The sequence below is a fragment of the Pseudopodoces humilis genome, chromosome 1, assembly GCF_049639895.1.
Source record: "Pseudopodoces humilis isolate 2021_Gansu_Grassland_sample_001 chromosome 1, ASM4963989v1, whole genome shotgun sequence".
Classification (NCBI taxonomy): domain Eukaryota; kingdom Metazoa; phylum Chordata; class Aves; order Passeriformes; family Paridae; genus Pseudopodoces; species Pseudopodoces humilis.
Genome location: NC_142200.1, coordinates 117,318,364 through 117,343,627, shown reverse-complemented (window position 1 = coordinate 117,343,627; position 25,264 = coordinate 117,318,364). Strand labels below are relative to the sequence as shown.

Sequence of the window (25,264 nt, the reverse complement as noted above, 5' to 3'; positions counted from 1 at the left end):
TGAGAGCTTGAATTAGTTATTAATAAAATTTCAGTGATTTAGTACAATCCACTGCCTAAGTACCTTCAATATGCTGTCATATTGTCAAAACAATATTATCTTTTTCAACTTCACCTATCAATTACATAATGCAGGCTTTCCAAATTAACTAACATACTTGATGACATTCTACTTTATTCAGTTTTGAGATCTCTAAGGAAAGAAATTGGTAAACAAATTAATACCATTTTAAAGAGCATTCTTGACTCCCTGCCAAGATTGGCATCTCTGTGTGGCTCTGAAAAAAATATTGCACCTGTGATGAAAAGAACAAATAAATAATACAAACACATAGGGATTAAAATTAAGACAAAAATGCCAAAATAAGGGTGTAATTTACAGGTTTTTCCATATTTATCTTTTGTATGATAATGCTGTCCTAACTTAGCAGCAAAACAGTACATGAACTCTTCAGAAGAATATGCTTCCATAAGTGAACAGGTGCTTTACAGTTGCAATTGTGCATCAAAAAAAACCAAACCCAAAACTGCAGGCAGCTAGGAAGAATATGTGAAGAAAATCCTGCTAAGCTAACTATTGCAGTAATATTGATATATCTTTTAAAAAATCAGCTTTTGAATAAATCCCTAGGGAAAAAAAATAAAGGTTCCTTAGGAATTTGTTCTGGAGCATTTTTTTCTCAGTTTTTCTGTATGCTGTGTCTAAGTCCATGTTCTCCATTTAGATTAACTGGGATGGGGACTGGCCTGCATGGAATAGGACCAACTTCTAACCCTGAAGTCCATCACACAAACTTTATTAGTTTCTTAAGAATCACTCAAGTGTTCTGACACGCTGCGATACTTTCTCAAAGAGGCAGAGCTGGCACCAGCTGCTTCCCTGCAGCCTACAGAGATGGATTTTGTTACTTGATGGCTCTCTGTTCTATGAGGTGACATGAAATAAACACACCTAATTCAACTGGCCAAGTCTCCATAATAAGAGAAAGAATCACTTAGGCTGGAACAAGCAGCAGACGGTAACAGCACATCTCTGGTTCTCCTTGCCTGAGGCACACTCTCTCTGCATCTGAGCTACAATTTCTTCTGCAGGTAAGAAGGAAGAGAGAGAGGGCAGCATCTACAGGTGATGATTACTTGTAGTTTATGGTCAGTGCCTCCTTACTTTGGTATGTCCTGATTTGCTAGTGTGGGTAAATCTAGAGCTGTTGGATAACATATATATATATTTGAATGTTAAACAGTCCTTTGAGACTGCAGTAACTGAGTAAGAAATAAGTAGGACTCGACATTTAAACCAATGGTTTGTTAAAGTTTCAAAGGGACTGTAGTAGGATGGCAAAAATAAAAGTGGAGCTTAGAAAGTCATCTAAGTCCTTTTCTTCACAAAAGGTTGTCCTATACTTTCTTAAACAACCCCTCACTTCTACTCAGCCTCCCTTGATGCAATTAAATTTACTAGTTCTCTCAGGTATAGGTTCTCCACAGATTCCTTCAGTATTCCTACAGGGCTTAGAAAAAATACCAAAGAGAAATATAACCCAAATTCCCTCATGATTTTCTCATTGGTCAGATTCTAAAGCTCTCAGATCACATTTCCAATTTCCACTGCATTCTCTCCAATTGGCCCATATTCCTCTTGATTTATGGTGGCTGGAAGCAGACACCATATTTCTGCTGAGACATGTTAGAGAAGATTTACAGTTACAGTTTCAGGCAGCCATGCACCTAACATTCTAACTCATGCTCTAAAAAGTCAAGGTATCCATTTCCTATCCTTTTATCTATAAAATGTGTTAACTCACTGCACGAGTAAAGTAGAATGGTTTGATGGGATTTTTCTTGACTGCCAGTTATTACTGTGCATTTATCAGCTCCTTGATATTTAAGGTTTCTCCCCTTCAGGAACTGAGGTTAAGCTGGTCTACAACTCTTTCTAACTATACTAAGCATCTAACAACATCTAACTTTTTTGCAGTCAACCAAAACTTCTCCCATTTTTCATCAGTCCTCAAGAAAAATGAGAGTTCACCTGTAACTGCTTCAGTCAGCTCATTAAGTATCCTGGGGCAAAGTCCAGCAGGACTATTTTGTCTAAGACTGATTTACTTAAATATGCAGCTGTTGTCCTGTTCAGTCTTTAAATTGAGTCAATTTGCTAATTTCTCTTTGTAATAAGTTCACATGTCCTCTCCTTTCACTTTCAGCTTTCATTCCCCCACCCAAGCCTCCTTTAAATTCTCTTCACTACAAGACCAGCATGCAGGCTGAGGCTTACAGTGCAGCACAAGCCTTTTGGGCAGAGAGCTGTCAATGAACAGGCTCACGGGAGTTTGTGTGCCAGCATTTGAATAAGGGCAATGGCTTGCATTGGAATGCATGGGCTGAGGTAAGGCATAGTAGTTTGTTTATGCCTACAGTTGGCTATAAGCCCAGAATAAGATTTTTAGGTCAGAGTAGGCTGTTGTAATGTGGGGAAGAACGAAGAGCACACTAGCAATCTGGTATTACAAATTAGTTAGGAGCTCCTTACTAACAATGTAGTCATATCTCTTACCCTGCCAGAATAGCCACTGCTAGACTGTAGGGTAGGTAGACAAGGTAGATTGAGTGAACCCACAACAGACTGGTACATTCTTGGTAGGTAAGTTCAGATTGCAGGTACTTTAAATTTTCATTCAGCTGTATCTGGAGCCCTACCTAGCCTGCTTAAATTGTTCTAAAATATCCTTATGCCAACATCACAAAGCTGTTACCTGGTACCAGCATTGTCTAAGGCTGACGATGAAAGGCTGGTCACAGCTCAGCAGGACACCCACCTGACAAGATCCATGCCAAGCAGGGCTTCAGACTCAGAAGCTGGTTCTCTGGTCACGACAGCTTCATTAGCTACACACACTCCATGCTCGTTAGCTCCCATTTCTGCCCCCCAAAGCCAGGAGGGCCTGCTCAGCACAACAGCATGAGTCTTCGGCGCCTGCTCAATCTCAATATACGTACACTGCAGGGACAGCAGGAAGACAGAAAGTTAAACAATCACTTCATCTATTGCTGGGACTGAAGTAACACAAGACTTCAATGTATAGAAAGGTCACACATTATTTTAAAGGTCCATGTTTTGTGAATGAACAAGGAACGTTTTTAAACATGTCATGTTTGAACCTTCACATCCTTATATTGCATAAGCCTGGGAAAATACATGTGTTGATGCTCGCAGGCTCCCAAGAGACAAGCAGGACTCAAATGCTAGAATCAGTGGGAGAGAGCAGGAGACAGACTGTACTGTTACATTAATAAAAATACAGATCATACCTCTACATAGTAACAACATCAAAGCATTCTACCACCTCCCCTAAGCACCATTTCCAGTACTTAATTACATACATAGTGTAACAATGATAACTGGGACAAGATAGATCAGAGGGCTTCCTCCTCTCCCTTGCTGCCTTCCCTGCAGCTGCCCCCAACACAAAGACAACGGGTAGAAAGAGGGGAAAAAAAAACAAGCCTTGAAAATATTCAGTAGTGTAATAAACCACTTTGATAAGCAATCATGGAAATAAAACATGGCTATTGCTGTTGCTTAAAATGGTGTTTTTACTATTTTAAATGGACTGCTTTAATAAGTTGTCCGTGAATATACTGTGACAAGTCAAAAATATACAGGAAGGCTGCAGAGAAGTCATTGTAACTGCAAGGAAGAAACAAATTATGTTACCTCTCAAATACATTTACTTGCCTTCAAAACAAGCCCTTGCCTTCAAAACAAGCACTGTTTTCCCAGGCAGCACAGATGAGAGCTCGATCCATCATTGGTTTGTGCAAACCAAAAAATGGACTTTACATTTGACTGTTGAGTTCACATAAAGCTTTTCATGCAGAATTTGCTTTTGAGAAACCTAAAGTCATCTGTATTTATGAGGCATCTCTTAGGGTCCAGCATTCCTGTTGTAACATCTTTCCTTTCAGGAAGTAATCTGCAACAGTTTTTTTGGAGGAATATCTGATCAGGTATATCAAAGTAAATAGGATCATCAGAATAGACTTGTGGACTAAAAGTTATTCACCTTGTTTGACTGGCTGTGTCTATATTAAAATCTAAAGCCAAAGACATCAATCCAAAATTATCAGAGCATCAAGAAGCTTTGGGTTTATCCTAAACTTTCTTTCTGCCTTTAAGGATTATACAGCATGATCATCTTCAGCCTGCAGTCTTGAGCAATGATTTCTACAGTAATAGTTCCTCTAGCATGCAATTAAAATATGTAATAGACTATCTTTGGTCAGAAAAGGGATTTTCAGAGTCCTTCACTTTGACCATGCAAGAGGGATACAAGCAATTGCCATCTTCATTAGGTAATGTGTGCAAATAGGTCAAAACTAAACAAAATCAAAACCAAAACACCACAATGCAGAGAGGCAGTGAACTCTTTCAGTCTAAGGAGAGGCTTAGGCAAGAAGATCCTGTCAGGGACAAATACCTGCTGTATTTGTAGGAGAACATCCCTAATGTTTGACCAGGCTGTTTGACCAAATTGCTTATACAGTAACACACTGCGATTTTGTAGAGGCAAATTCCTCATCTATCAAGGTGCAACAACATTTGGCACTGGCCAGGAGGTAAGATCTGACTAATAGAAACTCTTTACACAGTTCACCCTTTGCTGCATTTTGTAACCAAGCCGTGCCGTAACTGACATTTCTCATCAAAACTCCTACTTCTGAGCTGTCAGCTAACAAATCTCATTTCTGACATTCTGCACAATTTCATTTCAGAGCTTCAGGTCAGTGCAGTTTGGATAAGCTCCTGACACATGTGTGTGAACAGAGAATAACTCTACTTGCTGGATGTGCAGAGGGGGTGCTGGAGCAGCAAGGGAAGACAACACCGGAGCAGCTACCAGGCCCCAGCTCTGCAGCCTCATCCCCCTACATGTCACAGGTGGTCAGCTGGCTGCAGCCATCCTGCAGAGTCATCCATGAACCTTCTCAATCCTACAGCAGAAAGCAAAAACCTAGACACAGTGTGGAGGAGACTTCAGTATTCCATACACCCACACTTGCATAGCATTTTCTGGCTGAATAGCCCTGTTATACAAGCTTGCTTACACTGACTCTTTGATTTTTTAGAAGGAAAAATGATAACACTCAGAAAAGTGATAGTTAAGCTAAAAAAATGCTGAATGCCTTTCCTCTGCAAAACGTATTTGCAAGGCTATCCTTGCTACCAGTCATTTATTACTTGGTTCCTCATTCCAAAAGCAAGCACTACCAAAGCTGCTATTCATTGCAAAGATCTTATTGTCAATAGTAACAGTTGAGAAAAGGGAAAGAGGAAATTGTTTGTTCCTGCTTGACGAATCCAGAGCATTCGGGGAAAAAATGTGGTTTTGTTTTGTAACTATGTAATCAGAGGCCAGAAAACATCCATAGCCAACACACCTCAAAATACAGCTGTTACCTTTGATATTGCTTCTTTATGTCCCTCAAACCAAAAAGAAGTAAACATGGAGCATATTTTCATGCTATATTCAGTTTTCATACAATAACTCAGGCACATAGATGATATTCAAGACTTGCCTTATTTATATAAATTGCCTCAGAAGATCTAACTAACAGAAAAACCATTTCAATCTGACAGTCACTGACAGGTCTTTTAAAACTACTATTGACTTGATTCTTATTCATTTGTCATGGGTATTGACACTGCTGAATAAGTCCTGATGACATTTTACCTTTCCACTATAGTTATTTACTCCAGTAAGCATAAAAGTAGGCACTCAATGGGATTGATGCATTAAGGCAGGAGCTCGGTTCATATTTATAAGAGTAAGTATGAGCTTCTCAAAAAGATAGGGTCCAGAGGTGACAGTAAATTATTAATTTTAAACATAAAGCTCTTCATAACTTCACTGTCCTCCCCCCTTAAAATAACATCAGAAAACTCTTTCCCAAGAAACAAGAGGAACTGGGCTATGGGAACTTGTAACCAAGACACATAAATTGTAAAGATAGGTCAACTGGAGCCAGACACTGGATTTGCAACACAGCAAACCACTGCTTCTTGTTCCACAGAAACCAGGACATCCTTGCAACGGCCAAAGCACAAAAGCAAATAGTGGGGGAAAGACAACACTATCCACCAAAAATACCCCACTGGCCACTAGATCTCTAGAAACAGGAGCTCAGATGATGACAGGATTGCAAAAGCAGGCAATTCCAACATCCCTATCCCCTCTCCAGCACCCCAAACCCACCTGGCAAATCCCTCCAGCACAACAGCAGAGCAGCCTGTTCCACTGAGCACTGTGCCAAGCTAGGCAATGACAAATAAAACAGACATCAGGTACTGCTGTGATTCTGCTTGCCACTAACCCAGTCTTCAAAATCCCTGAAATGTTCAGCCTCAGCTGGACTAACATTTTTCTTTGAGTATGAATGCTAAAAACAGAAAAATACTGACAAATTTGGTGGCAAAGGCTGAGAGTGAGTGGTGTCAGGCTCCAATGATTTTCTAGAATTCAGCCTCTGAAAGTGGTAAAACTGGCATCTTGCCCTGTGACAGTAAATTCCCATTAGAAAATATAAAACTTTAGAAGAGAGACCTCAGACACAAGAGGTGCAGCCAACAACTTTTAAGAGAATTGAGCAGGCTGGGAACTAATCATACTTCTTTTATTTCACTTACAGTATCAAGAAGAGAATCCCAGAAGGAGTTCTAAGAATAGCACAAGGCACAAATGTATCTACCAGGCTAGCTAGGGCATGCAGATAAGTTGGAGGTATTCCAAAACCAGACACCACAGTCATAAGCACAAGAGATTTCTTCTTTCATTAATGAAAAGAAACTATTGTGCAGTTTCTACTGTACTAAGGCTGCAGAAGCCCAATTCCTAGCACTGTCAGTCAGGTCATTATGAAATATCAATGAAATCACGTAGGCCTCAGCCCTGGATAACAAAGGCAATAGTCAGGGAATGCTTTAGAAAGAAATTATCTTTGAAAAGGGGTATTAAGATTCCAAATTACAAAAGAGAACCAACCCCCTTCCCTGTCAACAGATCCAGGCTCAAACTTAGCATTAACTCCTCGCTTCACTACTTCAAGCATTGCCATACCATAGCACATATCTGAAAATAGGTAAAATATCTGTATGATTGCAGCAACTCAGTAAGTTGCCCCATGGCTGCTTTTTTAACCCCTTCCAAAAGTGGGATGCAAAAAATGTGCTGAGGCAGTCTCACAGCCTGCTGCCTCACTGGCCATCAAGACTGACAGCCTGGTTGGAAATGTATAGACATTTTATATAGACAAATGTGATTCCACAGGTGACATGGGGCTGCCTGGACTTTCCCATCGTGGTGAAGTGGAAATCTGGAAAACTAGAACAGAGTCAAGGAAGCCCCTCAGACTATCTAATGCAGATGTGCCTAGCAATGAGCTTTACAGACAATTCTTCTGCTGCTTATTTACAGAAACAAATTTAGTTGAGCTCAAAGAAGTGGGAATAACCTCTCCTTGGAAAGAGAAGCATACAAGCAGCAGTACACAGTACAAGAGAGGTAGTTAGTCAATGCTATTGCCACTGCTTGCTTACACAGTAAGCAGAACTAAGTGTAGAGAGGAAAATATCTCAATGACTTTACCACACCCATTAAACGTGGCCATGACATCTCCTACAGCAGCAGAACTTGTGCCACAGTGAAGGGGACAGCCAGACAGCAGGATAAATCCAGCCTGGGGGTAACTCTCAAGTAGTCAGCCCCAGTTCCAGTGGCCACATGGCCAAGCCAGAACAGTGAGCAGGAGCCTCTCCAGCAGCAGGATGAATCCTCAGGTATCATGAATCCTCAGCTCTCAGAAACACAAACTGTGCTACTACTTGTATCCTCATATTGTAGATAAATATAAAAGTATTTACTAACTGTACAAATAGAGAAAAAAGCCATTTTCTGCCACAGTAAAGTGTCTCTTTCTTCTTCATATTAAAAACAGGGTTTTTTCTCTTTTTATGAAGATCCTAGAGCACTTTACATATGCTTACTATTATTTTTTACACTTTACATATGCTTTATTATTATTTGCATATTGTTCCCAGCTGTTTGTATTCATTGCAACCAATACCTATAAAATTTGAATCTTTAGCAGTGTGTAAGGATTATACATTTTATTCCAGGAAAAAAAATAAATAATTGGAGAAGCTAGAAAAAAAACAAACATTTCCCCTGAAAAAAAGCAAAACTATCTGCACCCTCTGACTGACTCTAACCTGCTCTATCAATCCACCAAGGAGCCTCAGGCATGTGAGCCACTGTATGGAAAAGTGCTCCGCAAAATGAAATTTAAATATCTTTAAACAAATCAAATACCACAGAGTGCAGCAAGGCACCCAAGGCTGAGAATACTCTCTGGAGACACTATATGCCAGAGTAGATTTAGCAGGCAATAATTCACCTCTTGTTTGTCAAGATACAAATTTAGCAGTCTCCTGGGTGATAAGCAAAAGTAAAACTGAAATGTGGATGAAGCTTATTAATTTAATGTTTTAAAACAGTAAGAAACAGATTTCAAAGAAGGCACAAAGAACCCAGAGATATCCTTGGAACTCCTGGATATCCTAGGTGTTTGAAATACTTGCTCACTCACATGTTTTGACACAGTCAAATGTTTTGGGTCAAGATGGAAGAGTTGGCAGTTTTTTGCTCCACACAATTCTAAAACTCTCCCCCTCCTCTTCCTGTCTGCTACAATAAAAAAAAGGAAAATTAAAAATATTAAGAACAAAAAAGCACAGAATAACAAGTTTTGCTCTGGTAGCAGAGGAGAACAAATAAGCAGCACTCCTACAATAAAAGCAAGCTTTGAGAGGGCAGAAACATCCAAGAGATTATAGCTTCTACCTCTGAACCACTGCGGGGTTGTGCACTGTGCTACAAAGCAAAGTCAAACACATTAGTTTAAAGGCCAGTGGCCTGCAGTGGAGCAGAAGAGAGAAAACGCTCACATTAGCCAAGCAATAGACTGCTGAAGGCAGCAACCAGTTTCTTTTCTTAGCTGCTGTCTGCCTGCATGGTGCCTCTGTCTCTGTGCTCAGCCTCAGGGTGAGCTCCAGCAAGGTGCTTGGGCAAAGCCATCTGTCTGTGCGTGCAGGAGCTCTGCTGCCCACCAGCCAGCACCGCAGGGGCAAGAATGCAGCTTCCTAAACCACCTCTGACCCACAAGCCTTCCCACCACAACCTCGTCTATCCACACAGAGTAAGCAAAGCACTCCACTGTAGGCACAAACCCTGCTGTGTTTCATCACTGCTTCCCTCCAGGCACTGCTTTCTCATGGAAGTGTCACTGGGGGTGCCCAGACATACATCCACACCTGCAGCAATGTGAGTTAGCACTGCCAGTCCAACCTGGAGGCTCCCCAGAGAGCAAATTCTCAGTAGATCCTGCTGCTGATTGACTTCTGTTACCAGATTGTGAACCCCTTGCCCATGACAAAATGCAGATAACCCAAAAAGCTGGCAAAAAAGGGAACCAAAAGTACCCCAGAACTGAACTGCAGCACTGCTGTGATGCCTGGTGATTATGCTGCAAACACAAGGATTAAGATCACCATGTGATACAAAGACAACTTTAATACAGTCAAAGTCTGCTTTCCAAGCTTTATGCTGTCTTGCAACACCAGGCAGGGACCCATTTCCTTTAAGTGAGTTTTTGTCTCAGCTTTATGCAGTCCTCAGGCCAATGTACAGAAAAAATCTTACTGCTCCTCTGAAAACTCAGAGCAAGGGGAGGTACAATGATATCCATTAAAAAAAAAAAAAACAACAGAGAAAACAAAATAACTAAGGCATGATGATTATATGATGTTTTAGAGAACAAAAAAATTCCTCCTACCCCACAGAAGGCTGGCTTTTAGACCAGATCTGTGTTTAATACCAATATACTAGAAAAATTTTGCATATTCCACAGTTTTATAGACTTCTTTGCTTGTCTTTTCTACTTTCTACTTTTCTACTTTCCCCTTTCCATTCCTCCCTAAGAATTTGCATGACGTTAAGATAAAAGAGCTTTTACAGCTCTATATTGAAGCGAGAAACCATGACTATTTTGAAATCATGAATATAAGGTCAAGTTAGAGGAAAGGAAGGTGGATCTAAAAGGAAAAAAAAAATGCACATAGGAACGTCATCCACAAAAAAGTCATTCAGACAAGACTTCTTCAGAAGAAAAACCACAGCAAGCAGTAGGATAATAAATAAAAGAAACCTAGTAAGAAAAATCTACCTTACAAATAAGACAGAGGGGCTTGCATCTGAAAGAGCATATGACAAGAATTCTCACTAACACATGACAAACTCTTAAAATCCACATCTGGGAAAAAAAGAACACTTACTTTTAGTAGCAGAATTTAAAAAAGGACCTTATGTATGATTAGGGGAGCAATACTTCACCTGGACACACAAATTCACTAGGCTGATCACTACAACAAGGAAGAGGGCTGATCAGCATCTGCCCCTGCAAAATTGCAATGCAAGAGAAGAACAAACTTTTGAGAAAGTTGTCACACACATACACAGAAGGGACCTTTAATGAAAAGCCCCATTGTTCAGGGTCTTGGGAACCTGCTGACATGGAGGGAAGGAATTATGTTGATGAGCTAGCTGCAGTGTTGTTACTTGTCTGGTAGATTGAGCCACAAAGATCAGGCTGAAAATGTCTTGCAGTATTCACTGAGCTCCCCTGAGGCCCTGCCACAAACTGATAGCTGTGCAGCACAGCCCACCCCATTCCTTTTTGGCAACAATCTCACTGAATTACTGTGCCACTTTTGGTTACACTCTGCATTATCACAGTTGCAAACAGGAGAAGCACAGAAATAGGAAATAAAGAGGATACAAAGTCCCTGACAAGAGTTCTGTAGAACAACACTTGTCATTACCACCTCATAACAAAAATTCAGAACATGAGCTACAGCCACAAACAGGTCATCACAGTTTGATACACACTGAAACACATTATATGCAAAAAGTAGAACATAATGAGAACCAAGTGCACTATCATTGTCCCATGAAGGTAAATAAATCAGAGCAAATATACAATATGGAATGGAGAGAAAAGCTGCTCATTTGGAAAAAAGGAGCCCAAAACATTAGGATGGATGAGAAGAAAAATCTAGTCAGAGGCACAAAGGATTACTGACTTGGAAAAACTGTAGTGTCAAATTGATCAGCCACATTTTTTCCAGTTGTAAATATTGTACATTTAGTTTCTCAGAGCTGGTTAGTTAGTTTTACAAAGTGCAAGGGAAGGAAAGCTGTAATAAAAAAGAAAACCCACAGCAACAATAACTGAAGTGTTGGTAGCTTTCACTGGTTTTAAAGAAGAAAGTATAAACCCTGAGTATGTCAAAGCTACATATAGAAGCTTTGACACTCCTCTCCACTCCTTCATCAGTTAATTAACTCTGACAAGTTTGCTTAAAAGGTAGATAGTGTTGCATGCCTGGTACTTAACCAGTCGAAGCAGCTGAATTCGAGCTTCTCCTTAAAGCTTTTCTTGATTTTGAGGTACCACTCACTGGTAATACTCAACAACTGTGCAAAGCTACCAGACAGCCCTTCGACCTAACAGAACTATTAAAATCAGTTCTGTGTTTTAACCAGCTTGCTCTACTCAAAATATGCATGAGAAAAAGAAAAAAAAAAACCAAAAAACCAGAAACCTACATTAACAATACTTAGTGCTGAATGTGATGAAGATGCAGTGATAAGCAATTATTTGCACTACTCAGAGAAAATGATGATGTTTTCATCCTGTGCTAGGAGGAAACAGGAAGAATTCTGGCAAACATCTGGATCCTGTATGTTGCTGTACACAACTTTGCTTGAAAAGCCTCAGGCTAGCTAATGAAGACTTATGTATTAGCATAGACCAGCAGAAGCCAAAGCATCAATTAATTAGGATTTAAGCTCCTAATTTAGAAAAAAAAAATATATATGGCCCACTCCAGTCTGTCATCTGAAAGTGCACCTCACTGCGCTGCAACAAACTTTACCTTGATTTAAAAAAAAAACAAACAAACCCGCATTTAAGGAGAATGCTTACAGATCCTTGTTGGCAGATTAAATCTACAAACTGTGTTGTGCAATGAGAACGAATTATGCTTCCTGCTTCTAGAAGGTCTAGCAAAAGAGTTGAGTTTATGACTGAATTCTAAAAAAAAGGCATTAAACCACTTAATCATGGTATGAAAGAGGAATCATAATAGATTATATATACGGCTTAGTGATATACTTCAGCAAATTATGACAATCTTATCAAAGAGTTAGATATGGAGCAAAGAGACCAAAAGAATCAAGAACTCTTACAGTAAATTCTTACAAATTATTCTCCATTAAGGGTACAAAACAAAGAAACTTTCCAAAGTTCTTTTTCCCCAGTAATAAAACTTTTTTTTCCCAGTTCTATGAAGAGGCATTTTAAAACAAAATGCTCTGAAGCTTTCTTCTTGTCTTGTTGTCATTGTTGTGTTACATATGCCAGCACATGTCTACAAGGTGCTACAGCACTTAACTGCACATAGTGATCCTGGGGGAGGGGATTTCTTGATATCCAAAATGAAACCATTTAATAATGCGTAAGTTGTACTAGATGTTGGCAGCAAAAAGAAGTAAGAGAACATTAACTGTTAGAACGAAGAGCATCAAACCCTCTGAAACTGGGAAAAACATTTGAAAAACAGAACTAAAACTGGCACTGGCCTTCAGATATCTCCTCAGTATGGGACAACTAGATCTATAAATTATCTGTTTGGATGAGAGACATCAGCCTGGTGTAAAACACCTCCTGTACTCAGCCTTCTGCACAGCCACAGGGGCAGCAGGAAGCTGAATGCAGGGAACCTTACAGATTCTGCTTTCCCAGCTGCCAGTCAGAGCAAGAACCTGCTGTCTCTAAAAGCTCCTGGCAGTGCAGCATCAGGCTCTGTCTCCTCTGGTACAATGACTGCCTGCACAGATCCTTGTCTTTCCTTCTGGTGCCTCAGTCACTTCATTCCACCTTCACTTTACACTTCCCCTCTTCCCGTCTTCTTGTTCATTTGTCCCTTTGCTTCACTCTTCCACATCTGCTTATCCTTTCATTTCTGCTGCCAGTAAAACAAGGCTGCAATAAAAGATTACAATTACGATAACCTCCAGCAGGGTGCCTTTCAACCATGGCATCAGTGTCCAGCTTCAGGACTCCACATCCAGCCTGGATTCAGAGAAAAGCCACAGCACTAAAAATTGACCATGATGCAGGTGCCCAGCTGCAGAACATCCCAACAGAGCTAATGGCATGTACAAGAGTTAAATCTGGCTTACAAAGCTTGCACAGTCTCATTCTCCTCCTCTCACATTCCTTTATTAGAGCACAAGTTCCTCAAGTTCCAGATTTCTGGCTACCTGTTTTTCAGCCTGTGCAGTATAGTCAGGCCCCATTACTGCCAGATAACAACCATGAATGAGAATAATTCATTTGGCATGTGACAAACTCAGAAAATTGGCTTCTAGTTCCAGATAGCCAGGATATTTTTCCCTTAAAACAAAATCAATCGACTACATGGTGCAGGAATCTGAGAGGTGAACAGTTTTGCCTGTCTGCCAGAAAAAGTACAGATCATGGATTTTTCCCCAATTAAAAAAGTTACATTGTGAGTTTCATCTTCAGACTTTTAAAAAAATCTTGGGTTTTTTTTTCTACTCAAGAGATTTGAGTGAAGTGAGCAAGGACTCCACAACCTGATGAGAAAACAAGACAGTATTCACTTCTTCCAATAACAGTGATTTCTTACAGTTTGAATGCAACAATTCACCCTTACCTCAACTTTGCTTCCTGGATCATGCTCTGCAGCAGCAAAGTAGACCACCTCCTGTACCTCATCCCTAGGCCGTGCAGAGTTCTTTCCAAATACCACCAGCCCATCTTTAGAACACGGGGGGAAAGCTACAAAACAGTAACTTGGAGGAGCTGCAGCCATCCTAGAAAAGGAAGAAAGCATAAACAAACAAAACTCGTGGGTTTTTTATTCATAACTGTATACCTTAGAGAATCATTCAGTCTACTGGTACGAACTGTAGCTAAGAGGGAATTAAATCCCTCTGTCAATTGATTGCCCAATGATAAGGGAAGAACAGGTCAGCTCAAAGGAAGCTTATCTGAATTAAATTTTAAAAATATAATAATTTCCATCATTTTTCACCCAAGCTTTGTGAAGGCATAGATAGGAAAAAAAGGCAAGAGAACTGTGCCTTGATGAGTCTGCTTAGTCCCAAGTAAAAGAAGATACTCTGCAGTGGAGCTGCTCTGGAATGTATGACCTAGATGTATTCTGCTGACTCAGACAAGTGCAGAGCCACAGAAACACTTTAAATAATTTACTCTCTCTGCTCACCTGCACTTTAATATTTTTAAAAAGGAAAGATGAAAACATGTTTGAGGGATTCCTGAGAGGACAATAGTATGTCTGGAAACAGAACAACAGCACAATTACATCAAAAACTGTCAGTCAATTTATCTACTCAGATGGGAGTGACTGAAGCACTAATTGCACTTTATTTTCTCTGTGGTTTGTCTGCATTGCTACTCTTACCTGAAGTTAATTGATTGCTGTTTATTTGTTTATGTAGGCTAATGTGAAATGTTTATAGGATAATTTCAAGTGTTTGCAATGAAAATATATTTTAAAAAAATGCAAACTGTTTCAGGACTATCACACTACTGTAGCTGGTCTTGCGTACATTGCCATATCTGACATTTTTTTCCATCATTCAGGAAAACTGGCACTTATGCCTACAAAAGAAAAATGTGGGGTGTCTATCATTTGTTAAAAAAGTACTCAATGCAGATGTCAGAGATATCTTCATAGTTCTTATCACAGCAATAGAAACTCAGCCCCCAAATAAACAAACATGTTCCCCTTTGTCTTCCACAGTATCCAGAAGTAAAAATACTTGCGCACATCTGCACTCCTTAGAAACAACCAGCACATGAGCTCCCCCCCAGATTCACCTTCAAGACAGTGCTGAGCATAGGGGAGTGGGCAATAAAACAGGAAAAATTCCTTTTGTATAAGGACTGTAATCCATAAAATGGTAATTGTTTGCCTGTGGACTATGAACAGGTCACACAGATGTTCAACCTTGCAAAAAAAGGTCAAGTAGGTCCTGGTTAGAAGTGCTCTCTACCAACACAATGTGAGGCAATGAATTGTCCAGGGAACTCACACAATCTTTCCATTTAGGTAAAATTATATTCATCCACTTGAGCTGAAAATGCATTAGGAAAGAAATAAATCCTTTTTCATAAGCAGAGTTTTGACCAGTGAGAAAGGACAAGCTACTCTGAGCTGGAATTACTTCAGCTGATAAAACACATCTGTCAGAGGACACTGGGCTGCAGACCTGCCTCTTGTGCCTCTAAATCTGGGACACTGCTGGTCCTGCATGAGTGTCTTGCACACAGACACGATAAAAAGCCCCACTTCAGCTGCTGCTCATTGCCTGTGAGCCATCAGAGGATTTGTGGTTTAACTGAACCACGGTGTGTAGGCAGAGGATTGCCCAACCTTCTTCACTAATGAAACCATTCAGTATTTTGCTATGAATTATTACTGTATTAAGCCTGTGTATTACTGTGTGGTTGATGTCAATGGAACTGCTTTCCAGCACTCCAAGAGCTCCCATCTGCCTTCAGGTAACTCATCTTTTAGTGCGCCAAATTTGTCTTCTGATACATTGCCAGATGAGACAAAATCTTGAATAACTTGCAGACTTTCTGAGGATCTCGCTATCCAAAAAAAGTATTTCCTTTATTCTAAGCACCAAGCATATTTATTTGAAATACATGACACAGCTGGAAAACATTAAGTATCCAAGAGCCTAGCAAGAAAGGTTAAAATTACATACAATATTAATTTTTATTAAATTAATACCTAAATATATTGGCAGGTAGGCTTAAAAAGATGGAAAATGTTTCAGCACTGTTACTGAACAAATACGAAGGTATGCAAGGCAGACATTTACAGACCTACAGTCTGAGTAGATAAGGAAAAGAATTAAAAGCATGTAGGTATCTAATGCCCTTCAGAATTCTGAAATCACCCTGAAATAGTCTCAACTGTATGTGTGAGATTTATTTTTTCCCCCCCTTAAATATACCAACAGTTACTGAACCTAAAGCAAATTGCCATTTTGGTAATGCTTTTTAAGCACGAAAGTATGAGTAAGCTCCTCTATAACTAGAGCTCCCTTCAACACACAGCATATTTCATAAGTATGAGCAAGCTACCCAGTAACTAGAGGTTATTTCAACACAGTGCATCTCATACAGGCAAGCATGTAACAGTCAAACACTGTGTCAATTGTGTTAACCTTATCCTGAAAACATCACTGTCAATGGAGGAGTTTGCACTAGGACCTCAGATTACATTTTAGAGAAGGAAGCCATCTAGCAGTCTACTTCATTGTGAAACTACTTGCTAGGTTGCACTTTTTCCCTGAACCTCATTTGGTTCATTTTGAATATGACAAGGATAGCCATTTCTCAGATATACCCACAACCTCTATTTGTTCAGAACTCCAGGGTACTTTATCTTCCTCCATCACGTAGCTAAAACAGCTGAACAGCCACCTATCTAAGCAGGACATTTCTACTTGCCTACTTCATGTTCCTCTTTTCTTTATTCAGCTTCAGGTTGTCCTCATGCTCATTTTTTCACGTATTTGCCACCTCTCCCGTCTTACACAGCTCAATATCAAAACACCTTTCACTCACAGGAGGAAAAGAACAGTCCTTCATGGTACCTCTGATAAATCAGCCTGACTTATAAAACCACCTACTGTTATAATTCCTACACTTTTTTTTCACAGAGTTTGCTCCTCTAGTGAAAGGTAATCCTGAAAACCTTAGAAAACACAGGGAATGACTGCAAATAGATCTCAAAGAACAGCTTGCTGCCCATTCACACAGTTCTTTACCATAGAGCATGTTAAACATGCTGGCCTGATTTTCTCGGCAGACCATACCTCAGACCCACATTCTGGTGCAGACAGAGGTAAAGCTACACCATATGTCTTGATTATAAACCATTACACTCATAAATGGGCCACTGCAAGTTCAGAGAAATGGGGACTGTACAGATCATTATGGGCTATATCCAATATCACTCTGCATATGGAAGCCCTGGAAATAGACAAAGAGCTGTACGTTATGCTATGCCACTGTATAACAACTGCTGCACTTGCAGGGAGTTAACAGGCATCATGCTTGGTTGACCTCAAATCACTGCAGGCACAAAGGTTGTAAAAAGAGTTCTGAGCAGCAGCCACAAGCTAATATACTCTGCTTGCTATCTTTTTATTTGACAAAAACATGCTACAGCAGGGATGCCATATTCCACCTGGTCATATTTTTTTTCCAGTCTCCTGTGTTCTGACACTATAAAGAAGACTTACTTAACAAGTTCCTTTATTAAGATCTTTTCTCATTGTGATAAGTCCCATTTAACACCTGACAAGCCAAATTAATTGTATGAATATATCACCACTACTGTCAGTGGTAAAACAGACAGCACTGAGTTCATAAGTATTTTAATGCAGAGAGAAAGGAGTAACAACCATTGGGTTGATTCTTTTACAGAATCAAAACAGTTGGAAAATACCTCCATGACCATCGAGTTCAGCCTTTGAGCAAACACTATCACATCAACTAAATCACATCACTGAGTGCCATATCTAGGGGTTTCTCAAACACCTCCAGGGATGGTGACTCCATTGCCTCCTCGGGCAGCCTGTTCCAACACTTAACCAACCTTTCAGTGAAGAAATTCCTCCTGAGGTCCAACCTGAGCCTCCCCTGGCACAGCTTGAGGCCATGTCCTCTTCTCCTGTCACCAGCTGCCTGGAGAACAGGCTGATCCCCACCTGGCTACAGCCTCCTCTCAGGCAGCTGTAGGGAGCAGTAAGGTCTCCCCTGAGCCTCCTCTTCTCCAGGCTCAACAGCCACAGCTCCCTCAGCTGCTCCTCGTAGGACTCACTCTTCACAGCTTCATGGCTCTTCTCCAGAGAAGGCAAATGTCTGGCTCCAAATATCACAAACAACAGGTACAACAATTATCAGGGCTTTCTAAACGTGTCTGAACATCACTGTGCTCCTGAAATAGGGTGAACACATGGGTGTGTTATTGCCTAGCACCACCTCAAGAAAACTAACGCATAAATCTTGATAAACAGAAAACACCATAAAACTTCCAGGCTGAAAATACCAAAACCTGAAACATTTTACTCTGGAGTATTTTTCATTTCACAGCATGAGGATCTTACACATATTAAAAAAGCTCACGAATTACAATTAGAACAACTTGCACTATTAGAGTAAATGCCTATCCACAATCAGAAATTTAAAGTGCTCAACACATAATAAAATTGCTACTAAATCTGTACATACAGGTTGGAACAATCTAATGGAAACTTCATTTAGATGTCATTCTTCACTTACAAAAAATGAGCAGACAAATAATGCTGGAAGAGAGATTAACACATGGAATAGAGATTGCAGTATCCCATCCTCCACCTCATGAACATGAGTGTCAGAGGCTGAACCTCGGTCTTAAGAAAACAGAGACAGGCATAAATAATTCAGTGTGCTTTAGAGACTTCCTTCCCCCCAGCCCAAGAAAACTGAGAAAGCTATGCATCCACAACAAAGCACTCCCAGCTTAGCATGATAGAGTCCAAATTAAAGAAAAGATTTTCATAGTAACTCATTCTAGATTCCTTGGGGTTTTATTCTGTTATTTTTCCAGAATAACACTGTGTACTTCTCTGAAAGCTGTAATTTGGTACTGCAATAATCTTTTGTAAAGCTAAAGAATCTTACTGCTACAATAAAATTACTTCTCAGAAAAATAACTTTATCATCCCACATCAAATAGATGTTGACTTGTAAAGTCAACTAATTTTCCATTTGCCAAAATAACCAGAAGACATTAAGCACAAAGTAATTACTAGTTTTACAAAACTACAAATTATGTGAAAACTGGCTCACCAACAGCGGCTTTCAGTTGCTGTCTTATTAAGAAAAAAAATTAACAAAAATAAACATTCAGTTTTATGAACTATTATAATCTTGAAGCTCTTACAGCAAGTTATTGTTCAAGTAATTCCAGAAGTTATAACAGTTCAACTGGATTTGCTCTTTTCTCTGTCTTTTCTGTTAATTAAAAAAAAAAACCCAATATGTTTATAATGAAAGTGCAGCACTCCCTAGGAAGCAGTGGGTGATAAAAAGGTGTGAGGAAAAAAGGGGTGAAAGTAAGGGTCTGTCTTGAAATTTAACTCATGTTTATTGAACTAAACCAATATTTGCTCTTCACACATCTTTTAATTGCTGCTCACTTAATGCCCTGCAACTTTTTCTCAGAAAAAGCTAGAGACACCATTAACATCACATGCCTTTGGGTTTAATACAAGTTTCTGAAATGTTAATTAGTAGTTATTGTTAATCTCAATTAAGATTTATACCAGATGAAAAAGTTCTGAAGGAGCTATTCCTGTGCAGAGCAAGTCCTTTCCCAGCAACACATTATTTAAGACATTTTAAGTGATGGACATCTACAAACAGTTCTAGACACACTACGCAGAAGCTGTTTTCTACACAATATAGTCTCTTGCTCAAAAATTTAATAGTATCTAGTCATCATCATGTATAAAGTAAAAGGTGCTACATGAGAAGTCAGCCATGACGAATACAGACCCTTTTCACAAGAAACTGTAGCAATGCCCAAGCAGATATTAAGGCTATTAAGCTTCAGTGAGACCAGGCAGTCAGCACTGACACCAGAAGAGCATTCACCTCGTGCTGTGATGAGTAGCATTCAGCTGTAAAACTTGCCTTGTATTGATTTGACTCAGAAGCTGCCAAAACCTCAGCTTGATCGAGCCAAACCTTCACCCAGGAGCACAACTGCTGTGTTCATTACTCAGCATGGCTGTGCCAGCAAGCAGGGATGGAGCAAGGAACAGCACACCTTGCTTTCATTCACCTTAGTGGGGTTACATAGATACATCACACAGACTCATCTTTCAAACATTTTCTGTGTTTGTCTCCAAGAGCTTTGTTGGTATAACTGTCAAGCTCCCTGAAGCTCAGACATGATCAAAGTGCTGTACAAGATGAAGACTAAACCTCTCATAAGACCCAATTTTTCAAGCACACCTGTGATTGTCCCAGATTACCCATTATTAATGCTGGTAATAATCAACATAATGCTTTCAAGACAGCACAGGTGTCCACAAAAACAAGTGTGGCAGTGTTAACACTAGAGTTTTGTCTCAGACCTCCACAGCAGTTTGGTCAGAACATGAATTTTACTGACTGTATAGCCTGATCTTTCTACCCTCACTTCTTTGGTTTCTTCAAATTCAAGCTGGTCTTTGACAGGCGCTTTAGGTAGCAGAAATACAGAGGCTGCTAAACTCCTTGCTGCTAAGTTCAGACTACATTCTGGTGATGACAGCATTTTCTTTAATATTTATCTTACAAAAGAGATTTGAGCTGCTTTTAAGGTCCAGAGAACACATTAAACCTTTTATGAAGACATATAATGTGGTTTGGTGTATTAAAGGATGATTATTCCTCACTGTATTTTGTGATCTCATAAAACGGAAACCCAGCTGTGCTAATACTGCTGAACTATTTCAGTAACATTTAAAGATTTCAATAAACCTGTTTTCATTGCAACCAGAAAGAGTAGGTGATCTTATCTGCAAGAAACGTTTACAGTAAAAAACAGAGAGGCAGCATATGAACAGGAGTCCTCAGATTTGGATCAAGGCTGTCTTGTTAAGAAAGGAAGAATTTATGGAATGGGCCATGCATCATTTATCCTCAACTCCTCCATATTTTTAATTGGGTGGCAAAAGAAAGGTCAGTTACATTTGTGAAAACTTTGTTCAGGGCTTAATTTTTGGTTTTCAACCTTTGTTTTAACTTTCAAAATAAGATGTTTCTTGTGCCCGAGACAAGCTTGTATTTCCATTTACAAATCAAGCCCAGCATCTTATGCACACAGAGACATGTGATCTCTGCACCCTGCAGAAAAGCAGTGCTTCCAAAAACAGAAATGAAAAGCAAAATTCATTCAGCTGCAGGCACAGAACAAAGACAGCAAACTGAGAGGCACAATAATAATACTGTTCGCATCTAAGGAAACACTAAAAGGTTATTTTTTTTTATTGACAATTTGGACAGTTTTAATGCATGACTTTTCAGGAGAGAGGAAGGTTGAATGTATTAAGAACTTAGAAAGCAGAGACTGTTCCTGAACATAAAGCACAAAACCATGCCAAATCCCTGTGTCCCTATGGTTTGGACATTTCATTACCAGACCTAAGTCAAATTGTTTGACTCTTTCCTATCTACCAATGGATGATGATGCCAATTTACTGCTTGAAGGTGGGACACCCAACTGTGATTGTTTCTGTCCCTCCAAGCTGTGCCTGACAAGATATCCAAGAGGAGTTTAATCAGCAGCTGAAATTTAGCAAACCATGCTCAACACGTTTTTTTATTTATTTTCTTTTACATTAACTAAATGCTGAAAAATTCTCAAGAATTTACTCAAAATGGGCAACACCTCAAACTTTGAGTCAGGGATTTGGGATGGCCTTTTTCTCCACTAAATTCATTTTTAGTTTTGAATTATGAGAAATAGCAATTCCCTACACAGGCATAAAATCAAGTTGCACTTCAAAGCTTTATTAAGCTGTATGCTCCCTCAGTCATTTAACTGAACAAATGCATAATAGGCCTGGAAGGAATTGAAAATATTTCTCTTGCTGTATGTGGGAAAATTTGGAATATTCCTAGCAACAGCTGCCAGACTGCTTTATACTGTGTAAAAAAAAAAAAAAAAAAAAAAAAAAATCAGGTAGTGGCCATCAAATGCACATTCTAAAATTCTTCAGCACTTTAAGTCCTAACAAATGGTAAGATTTCAGCTGTTACAAAAGTTTATAATCCCTTGACCAACCAGTTCTATTTTAATTCTGTAATACACCCTTGTCCAAAGTATGTCTTTGCTTTCAAAGCAGGCATCTTTCAAAATAAGACAGGATCTTATTTTTTGCCCCACGTAATCTGAATTATGTTAATGAAAACATAGTTCTATTTAAAAACAAATCAGGGTCAGTCATTCAGAAGACAACAGATTTCAGACTCATTTCCATCACAGGCTGCACATACAGGGAAAATTCATTATTTATACAGACTTTTCACAGAGTGGGTGTCAGTGCTCTTAATTAAGTCTCCACGCAGTCACAGAACTCTATCCCTTTTGTGGCTCGTATCCCAGCCTGCAGTTTAAGGTCATATTTGTAACACTCTCCATTTTGTAGAGAAGCACCTGCTTTCTTGCTTCTGTCACTGGGACAGAGACCCTTGTTAGGGGCTGCTGGCATCTACAGCATTGTACAACACCCAAGTTTATAATGAGAACTTGCTAACTCTGCTGCATAACTCGTGGGCACGCAGCTTTTGCTTTTTGTAAAGAGGCAGCACAATCGCGTTTTGCGGTTCAGTCGGGTCTTGGTCCCTGCCCAAGGGAGACTGTCCACCTCCTCCCACAGCTGGCTAATGCACACTGACTGCTCGTCATTTCAAATTAGCAACACTGTTATGTTAACAAGGCGCAAAACAAAAAGCATCCGAGTAGCTAGGTGGAAGCCTCCCTTTGCTTTTAAATATGCACTAAAAAAAAAAGCGTCGCAACACTATCCATAAGAGTTTGAAAATGTTAGGATGTAACGCAGCACATTGTCAGAAACCAGGCTTTTGGGGACTTCACAGAGAGGCAGGTCTGGGAAAGACAACAGAAATCTGAAACAATTCTGTTTCTCAATCTGCTGAATTTACAGCAAAGTATGCTATTGGAGACAACGTCCATCTTCACAACTCTTCAACTTCATAATAAAGAAGCTCTGTACTAGAAGCTTTGAACATGTAGCAAACTTTCCAACATTCAAGCTGCATAAAGCATCCACAGTTGATGACTTCTGAAGGAGAGGGTGCAGACTCAAATTCAGCACCCTTTACCAAAGATACCAACCTTGGCACAAGTAAATAAATGGAGCTTAAATCATGCTGCACTTTACCAGAAAAAAAAAAAAAAACAACCAAAAAAACCCCCCAAAACAACAAGAAGTTACAAATGTCTTTCAAAATTGGAAGAGACCTTTAAAAATCTCAAGCTCTAAGCATCAAAAATACTTTTCTGGGGAGGACAAAACTGACTGATACCAATAAGTGTTTTCATCTACCACATTTGCCTCAATACAACACCTGCCTTTTTAGACTGTTTATGTAAGCTCTGGGGCATAAGCTACTTGCGAAAGTCCACAGCATTATGAATAGTTCAAGTTAATTTCAGTGTTGGTTCACCTCAAAAAGCTGAAAGTCCTGTGTTCACAGAGATCTACTTCCCAAGCAGAATATGATTGAAGGGTTTTCAAGATTTTGTTTTGCTTGGCTGGACAATTTAGAGTGCGTATTATGAACAAAACAGCATGTTTGGAGGTGCCTTAAATCATTAATTCTAAAACAGCTTTTATAGCAATAGTTGAAACTGTAGTAGCCTATAACCAAATGAGCCAGTCACTCCACTTCTCACAAGTTCATGTACTTATTATCTTTTAAACTAGTTAGCACAGACACGTAGTTTGCATCACAAAATTTACCAAGTTTACTGCAGCACAATCATTTCTCTGGGTTTATTAAAGTTTCATATCTTACAGGTACGGATGGCTTTTCTCAGTTCTGTGACATTTTTTCATAGGGATAGATTAACAAACGTGCATTCATAGGATCAAGGCCCTAAGCTGTCTTCTGCTTGAGAATCTGGTTTAATATGATTTATTTCCCTTTTATTTGTCAGTACTGGAGAATTTTTATTTTTAGGGCAGATCAATCATAGCCCGTAGCATTATTAAAGTAGCACAAATAGAGGTGTCAGTTTTGTAGGCACCTGCAGGAAGGTATATCTGCTCATCAGTGACTGAAACCAGCACATAGCTACCCGAGTGTAACAGTATGCTTAGAAAAGCACACGGAAGCATCTAGGTTTCAAGGTGACCATACGAAAAGGTACCTTCAAAAAAAAAAAAAAAAAAAAAAGAAAAATGGGGGGAAAACAATCCTCGCCGAGTCCTTCAAGAGCAGAAGGGAAAACAGCAGTGACTAGAGAGTGCAGCCAGCGAAGACGAGAGGCCGGAGAGCCTCGCTTCAAACGGGAAGGCAAAGGACAGCCGAGGACAGCATCTGCTGATGCCAGCTCCCAGCACTGAGTCCTCCCCCACCCCGGACCCCTCCCGCACCGCGGGGCCGGGGGAGGCGGCGGCGCAGCCCCGCTACGGGAGGCCCGCAGACCCCGCCCGGCAGCGCGGTGCCTCCCGCCGTGCGCGGGGCCGCCGGGGGACATCGCCCGCCCCGGCTCCGGGAAAGCGGCTCTGCGCCATCCTGCCGCCACATCCCCGCTGCTCCCCTCCCGCGCCATCCCCCACGGCTGCCTCCTTCGTGCCTCCCTACATCCCTCCCTGCCTCCCTACATCCCTCCTTGCCCGCTCCTTGCTTCCCTCCCTGTCCCCCGCCGCCCGGCGCTGGCGGGGTGAGCCTCGCTGGGAAGGTCGCTGCCCGCAGACCCCGACACTTTCTCCGGCGCCGAGAAGTAACACACCAACCCGGCCGCGCCGCTCCGAGGAGGAAGGGGACAGGAAGGGGACGGGAAGCTGGCGGGGATCTGATGGGGATGACGGGGAGCTGCCCTGCCCTGCCCTGCCCTTCCCCGCGGCGCTGCCGGCTCCGCTGCCGTACCTGAGCGCCGCTCCCGCTCCGCCCGCTCCGCTCGGCCCCGCGGCGCCCCGGCCCCGCCCCCTGCGCGCGCAGCCGCCGCACGCTCCCGGCCCGAGGAGGGCGCGGCCCCGAGCGGGCGGGCGCGGCCCCGGGCGGCACCGGGGATGCTCCGCCGGAGCCACGTGCTTTGGGGTGTCCCTGGAGCAGGGAGCACTGTGGTCCCTTCCCAGCTGAGCCGCTCAGGGATGCTGCGGAGAGCCGTCGGCGCTCGGCGTGCTATCCCTCAGCCCGTCTCGAGGACCAAGAGTTGGAAGAGAAGGGACTTTTTTATTAAGTTTTAGTCTTACGGCTAACTTGTGTTCCTCTGTCTCACACAGAGGACA

At 40.9% G+C, this 25,264-nt stretch overlaps 1 protein-coding gene across 4 annotated transcripts in view; it reads right to left on the bottom strand.

Moving 5' to 3' along the window:
- SCRN1 (secernin 1) overlaps positions 1-24,955 on the bottom strand; it is a 36,901-nt gene extending 11,946 nt beyond the window's left edge. For 2 of the 4 annotated variants that reach the window (XM_088055781.1, XM_005518919.3), the window contains exons 1-3: positions 24,903-24,955; positions 13,858-14,017; positions 2,819-3,000 (exon numbers count right to left, since the gene is read on the bottom strand). In XM_088055781.1, coding sequence (XP_087911907.1) covers positions 2,819-3,000; positions 13,858-14,016 — 341 coding nt within the window. In that variant the 5' untranslated portion in view covers position 14,017; positions 24,903-24,955. The other 2 variants (XM_088055784.1, XM_088055787.1) reach the window with 2 other exon arrangements.
- Between the last annotated feature and the right edge of the window lie 309 nt (positions 24,956-25,264).